The sequence below is a fragment of the Monopterus albus genome, unplaced genomic scaffold (genome assembly GCF_001952655.1).
Source record: "Monopterus albus unplaced genomic scaffold, M_albus_1.0 scaffold76.1, whole genome shotgun sequence".
Taxonomy (NCBI): Eukaryota; Metazoa; Chordata; class Actinopteri; order Synbranchiformes; family Synbranchidae; genus Monopterus; species Monopterus albus.
This window is the reverse complement of record NW_018127956.1, coordinates 546,356-553,123: the sequence shown is the minus strand read 5'-3', so window position 1 is coordinate 553,123 and position 6,768 is coordinate 546,356. Positions and strand designations below refer to the sequence as shown.

The window sequence follows — 6,768 nt, the reverse complement described above, 5'->3', positions numbered from 1 at the left end:
AGTTCATCCATGATATGATTTAGTTCAGGACTTTGAGTTAATGGGTAAGGCTGGGCATTTTCTGTATTAGCAGTACTTTCAACACTCCTCATACAGAGACTAAAACCAGCAGTGATTTGCCTCTATTCACAATTAATGTCTGTGAATCTGTTGGTCCTGGATTATCTTATTTTATCTGTGACATAGACCGCCACAATTAAAACCAGTGTAAATCAATGGCAGCACTTCAGGGCACTGGTTGACATGTTTCCTCATTACAAAAGACAAACCCCTGGTATATTTTAAAAATGTTGCCCAAAAGCTCCAAACAGCCACAACTTTTCACAGCATCTGAAGTAAGCAGGAGTCAAGGGCCCATGCATGAGATATTTCTAGCAAATATCAGGGTGTTGTGTTCCGTACTGAGGAAACGTCAACCAGTGCAGCGATGCGTTTCTCTGATGCGTTTTTAATTGTTTGTCAGCAACAGTGGAGGTCTGTGGCACAGATGAATAAGCTGATCCAGGACTTACTGACATTAATCATGAGTGGATGCAAATCACTGTTGGTTTTAGTCTCTGTATGGGGAGTGTTTAAAATACTGTTAATATAGAAAATGACCAACCTTATCCTTTAAACAAGTGCTGAAGAAAGCATCATTTCATGAGCATTGTCTCTCCTGACAGTGTTGTCAGCACTGTGCCCTGATGCTGAGCAACTACATCTGCCAGCGCTGAGAGGCTGTACTTCAGTCTATCTTCAGGACAGTTTATAAGAGAACTGCTACAGCAGTGTGATGTTTCTTTAAAGAAACCTGAAGCTGAAGTAGCTGTAAATACTTTTTCCAAAGGAACATAATGTTTAATGACCACTTTTAAATGTCTTTTTGCCCCGTGAGTGCGAGTGTCTGCGTGTGTGTTATCACAGCCAAGCAGCTGTGATCGCAGTAACTAATTTATTTATGTAAGTGATTTGCAGGCCTGTTGTCTTATGAATACTGTTGATTGCTGACAAATATAGGAATGTGATAATTTCTGGCTTTAGTTTGAGCCCAGAGGGATTGGCTTGGTGAGAAATGAACCTGCACTAAAACACCTGCAAAGACAAGGCACCTCAAAATTCAGTATCACTGCTGGATCATTTACATTAATTACATTTACATGAGATTGATTTTTGTTTTACAAAATGTATGTTAGTCATAATTGTCATTTCAGCTCTTGCTGGTGTCCTATGACCCCACTCCACCTCTGGTGACTCTTCTTTGCTTCCGGGGCGCCCCCTGCTGCTGAAGAGGCTGCGGCCAGAGGCAAGCTGGTACAGACCAGCCTATACAATGCCTTTTCTCTCTTTTCCTTTGTTTGGTTTCCTCCTTGTAAACTGTACAGATTGAAAAACAGATCATTTTAAAATAAAAAAATAAAATAAAAGTATGATAGCGGAAACAAAAACCTGATGCTGAAAAAATTGAACTCTGACGAATGTGATATATATTTTAATTTTTTTTTTTTTCCCGAGGGGTATACGAGTATATGTGTATGTTTAATTTTAAATCTCAGGTTCCGATGGACCAAATAAATTTTTTTTAATTAAAAGACTAGATTTGTCATTATTATGAACACTGACTTCTACACAAATGTCTATTATACAGTAACCAAGGTTTTCCTAGTTGGTGACTCATTGAAACAACGTGACAAACACATAATTATAACCTGTCAGAGGAGACTTTTTTTTTTTTTACTGTTCAGACTATTGTACTTGATGAGTAATAAGAGGATAGAGTTTTCAAGCTGCAGATATTTGAGGGAAAAAAGATGATAAAACATCATGTTTTTACATATCACATGGTTTTCATTTACGCATATGCTTGTTTACTTCACCTTTAACGATTCACAGAACCACTTATCTCTTCAGTGATTTGGCTTTGCTCTTAATTTTCTCATCTTTTCATCTCCCGTCTCTTTTTTTTTTTTTTTTTTTTTTTTGAGAATATATCTTTCTTTTTTTTTCTAGTTGTGTTTCTGTCTACCATGTGTGTCTGTTCCACCTCTTCTCCCTTCACCACCCCACCCTGCTTTTTCAAGAGACCCCAGCAGAGACACTGTGAAAGTTCCATGAGGTGGTGGTGATATCTAACACAAGGAGCTGACAATCACTGTCTTCTATCCAAGAAAACTCAGAATCATCTAGAAGTCATTTTGCTCATTTGGACCCCAAGGTATGGTGACTAAAATATCTATCATGTCTTGTTGTGACATACCCGGGTCGTGCCTGTGGATAGCAGGGCAGGGTGCAAATGTGATAATGCTGTGGACAGATAGTCAGCAGCTGGACTTTGCATGCTATAAACTTAACAATGTCACGGTCAAATATGTGAGGATAGAAAAGCAAAGGCCTGCCCTCCTGTGGGAAAACTGCTCATTTCCAAACCCATGCCTCTCTGGTGTTCTGTAGATATGAAGGAACTAATTATATATAGGCCTTTAAATTTTGTCTGCAGACATGATAAGGCTAAATTACTCCCTAGCAACACTTAGTATGAAATTGGAAAGATACAGAGTTCCTCAAAGTAGAGGGAAAGTAGTTTTCATGTAAGACTGGACTGAGAGTGCAAAAGAGTGTCTCAGAGTGATAAAGTATTTATTATGCTGTTCTCAAGTTAAGAATAGAGATTTACTGCTACAAGCTGCATGGAACTAAATGCAGTTTGGTGTATTTACAAAGCCTGGAGAGTACTGCTGTACTTTAGAAGGGTAGACAAAAGTAACTGAAAAAACATTACAGATTAGATTGATGTGCGCATCCACTAGAACCTAAAGAAAGACTGAAGAAGATATGTGAGCTGTGGTGTGTATTCCACCACCAGATGATCACATTTCTCTCCTCCCTCATAGTTTCCCTTGTATCACGGCAAGTAAATAAATCAAGTGACATGAAAGCAGGGGGGACAATGGGTTTGAGCAGGGCCACAGTGACGCACTTCAAAGAACATGTCTAATGCAGCCTCTGCTGGTCTGAGATTCAGGTGAACCTCTTGTAATGACAGTTTCTGTCATCAGAGTGTTGGGCTGTGGTATGGATCGTGTGTGTGTATGTGTGTTTTATAACTCAAAGGCAAGCCTGGCCTGCTTTCTCAAAATACAGTGGTGTAAAAGGTGTCTGCCTTCAGAGTAACACAATGGAAGACAGAAAGGAATCAATACTGTCTTAGGTTATGTTTAAAGGCTAAAAATGGCCATCACGATTTATAGTCTGTGACGTAAGAAACAGTCAACTGTGCAGGTGCGTGATTTCGGCTCTGTTTACAGTCACCCAGTGCAGCCACTTGTATGTAGGCTACTTAATAGCTTTTGGACAAAAAATGGAGATGTTAAATAAGCCAAACCTAAATGGATTCATAGACATTACGGTGAGTACACAAAACTAGCTGGTTTTACTTTCTGTATGGGATTTATGGAAAAAAATTCACCTTTAAGTTGTGCTTCAGTGTCTTTCCACTCTTTGAAACAGGCCAAACATGAACGATAGATGTCCAATACAGTATAAAACCAAATTAAACATAGTGTTTTTTCCTTTTTTTTTTTTTGACCCCATAATTCATCTCTTAATGGAAAGCCAGGGCCACAACATGGAGTCCCAGATCCCAGCGCTCCCACAGTCCTACTCTCCAGGGACTGATAGTGTCTTTTCTGACCAGTCTGGCTTTTACTCTCTGGATGCCAATGTGCCTGGACTCTCTAAGGTGATTCTCAGCAAGCTCAACATGAGGGATTATGGAGAATACAGGTAAAACTTGGAACAGCCATTGTTGTAACTGATGCACTCACAATCATTACCAAATGTGTTTTATTTTCACAACACCCAGACTATGATTTGTTAATATGGTACATATATTATAAATAGCTGCTTTTTCATATATTTATATATTTGCACTTCATGACTTCTATCGTACTTTTACAACATTCACTACCGCTACATGTTACTTCAGTGTCTCAGATTCCACCAAACTCTCAAACGTGTGTTGTAATTGACAAATGAAATGTGTGATTCTAATTAGGGCTGCCGTTGAAGGGAAGTCTAAAGGAATCTCATTTCACAACTTCAAGGAGATGTTCCAGAAGATGGAGGAGACCTTTAAGTTCTGCACCGGCTGCAGCAAACTGCCAGAACATCTTACTGAGGGACAGACCCTGAAACGCTGTGCCAAGTGAGTCACAAGTTAGAGTGATTAAAAAAAATAAATAAAAAAACAGGTATGATGCTTGAGAACGACTGCAGAAATCACTGATGTGCTCACTTTAGTAGGTGGTCCATGGTGCAAGATTTACAATATTCTAGCATTAATACAGCTGAGCGTTAATTAACAACAATCGTTGAGAAGAATATGTTAGGCCACTGCATCCTACACCATTCTCTGGTCAGCGCTATAATCACCCAGTCAGGAAACTGTTTTGACATTTTGCCTAATAGCTGTCATGTGTAAAGCATTACCAGTTACTGTTGTATCAGCAACAGAATGATAGGCCACCAAGGTGTGGACAGTCTACAGGGGTAAACACTGGCTAGTGTGGCAAATATAGCCAAGTCCCCTGACTATAGTTCAGTCTCTCTGCAACTTTGCAGTTTATTAAGAGCAGCTTAATGAAGATCATAGTGTCAAAACACTACAGAGTGTCCTTCAAGAAGTGTATGGCGAATAAGGAGTGGATTATGGCATACCATGTTAACAAGTGTCTCATTTTTGTCTCCTTTCCTTCTCCCTCTCTCTCTCTCTGATTCACACACACAAGCTGATTTGCTTGTGTGTTCCTCTGAAATTCTCAGCTGCTACTGCCTCTCTCCGGTGGCAGCAGATTGAATTGCTGACAAGTCAAACTCTCAAGACCTTTCACGTCTAAGAATAACTGCCAATAGCCAAGAATGCCTGGCTGTGTCTTTCAAACACATTCACACTTCTGACCAAGAAATGACCTCACCATGTAAACTGTGTGACAAAACAACAGCTCACATACAGTACATACAAAGTATGTACTGTATGTGAGTACTTTGAGTTTGCCACATATAAAATGGGCTATAAAACAATGTAGGATACTAATTATGTCCTGGGAGAAACGAGATATTCTAGGTGATGATTTTTCTAGTTGATGCAAACTTCATTATGAGACTATTAAGGCATCTCTGTGCTTTGACCTGCAGTATAGTAAATGGTAACATGAGCATCTAGCTAATTATCACTAAATATGAACCACAGCTGAGGCTTATGGGAATTTCGTTAGCTTTCCAGATATTCATGGATCAAAGTATTGGGTAAACTGAAAATTGGACCTGATGATGATGATGATGCTAAATGAAAAGTCAGATGATTATCAAAGTCATCATAATTTAACCTCTTGGAACTGTGACTGCAAAACTGCTGGAGTCTGGGTGTATGAAATGGAGAGTTTACAACTTTCTGTTTAACTTGTTTAACTGCCTTTCATGGGTTCTTTCCAGTTCCTCTGTTGATTTTCTCCTGTCTTTCTCTCTCAGGTGCTTGAATGTATACTACTGCACCAAGGAGTGCCAGCAAAAAGACTGGCCTCAGCATAAAAAGGTCTGCAAGATTCTGCGTCTGGTGGCCATTGACAGACTAGTTGAGTGGCTCATGTTCACTGGTGAGAAATGAAAAGGCGGTACCATTTCAGTTAAAGTGTCTCATTAGCTGTTCACAAAACAGAAATCATAACGAGATATATTTTAAAGCTAAGGTGCAGAAATTAAATGCTAGAGAGACAAAAAGTGACAGACAGTGCAATACTGGTGCATTTTTTGATATTGTAATTAAAGTTCTGCATCCTTTGAGACTTTTATGCCAGACAGAACTCACATAAATCTATGTTCAGTTTTATGTCACTTAAATCCATCATAAATGTTCTACCGCCCACACAGGAAACCTGCCATTCCCCACAGGGAAGTGGTCCAAGACAGCCACTGAGGTGAAGAGCTGGGATGACTGGCTCCCCATGCAGAGGGACCTCACAGCATGCCTGGATGCCATATTATCTGGTGGCAACATGGCAATCCTGTGGAAGAATGTCAGCAGGCCACGGCCAGATGACACTGACCTGCGACAGTCTTTATGGCGGATTCAGAGCGAGTTCCTCTCTCGAGTTCTCACAGTTGGGATGGCCATGCAACACTTTGGCCTGGATCCATATGCTAAACCTCTCACTATCCACTTAGCAGGGGCATCCCACAGTGAGACCATGGGAGCCAGACTGACTGACTATGATGAGCTGAACAGCATGTTCCCTGGACACCAGGGCATAGAAGTAGTCATGGTGGGACCAGAAGTGGTGGATGGGCCCATCGTGAGAACTCCTCTTACAGCATTTGGACCCAAGCAGAAGGTCTACATCAGTGCCTACAAGGGTCTCTATCATCAGTTCTGGGAGGATGTAGTGGAGAAAGAGGAAGCGGCAAAGCCAGATCTGGTGGTTGGATTTCATCCTGGTATTTACAATCAATGCCATGCCTTACATAAACAAATAAAATAGAATGAGATGTGACTGTAAAACACAAAACTCTTGTGATAGGTGTGGTTGCAAAGGTGTCTTTTACATCAAACTGCTTTTACCAGTAATGAACATAATCATCACTGCAGCTTCACATAGAAACAGCTTAGCTTAAGTGGTCAGCTGTCTTAGAGACTTGTCTCCCTTTACGCTTGCCTGACAATTACTTCTTTCAGAGAACAGAGTAAGTATGTGATGTGTAACTCACTAGATCTGACCTATTCATTAGTGCCAGGCT

The 6,768-nt window shown here is 40.4% G+C and overlaps 1 protein-coding gene across 1 annotated transcript in view; it reads left to right on the top strand.

The window, feature by feature from the left end:
* The first annotated feature begins 2,117 nt into the window (after positions 1–2,117).
* The window catches only part of mss51 (MSS51 mitochondrial translational activator), an 8,037-nt gene continuing 3,386 nt past the window's right edge, over positions 2,118–6,768 (top strand). The window contains exons 1-5 of the mRNA XM_020606084.1: positions 2,118–2,194; positions 3,592–3,762; positions 4,034–4,183; positions 5,506–5,630; positions 5,905–6,468. Of these exons, the coding sequence (XP_020461740.1) occupies positions 3,605–3,762; positions 4,034–4,183; positions 5,506–5,630; positions 5,905–6,468 (997 nt within the window). The 5' untranslated portion in view covers positions 2,118–2,194; positions 3,592–3,604. The remainder of the gene's footprint in view (positions 2,195–3,591; positions 3,763–4,033; positions 4,184–5,505; positions 5,631–5,904; positions 6,469–6,768) is intronic.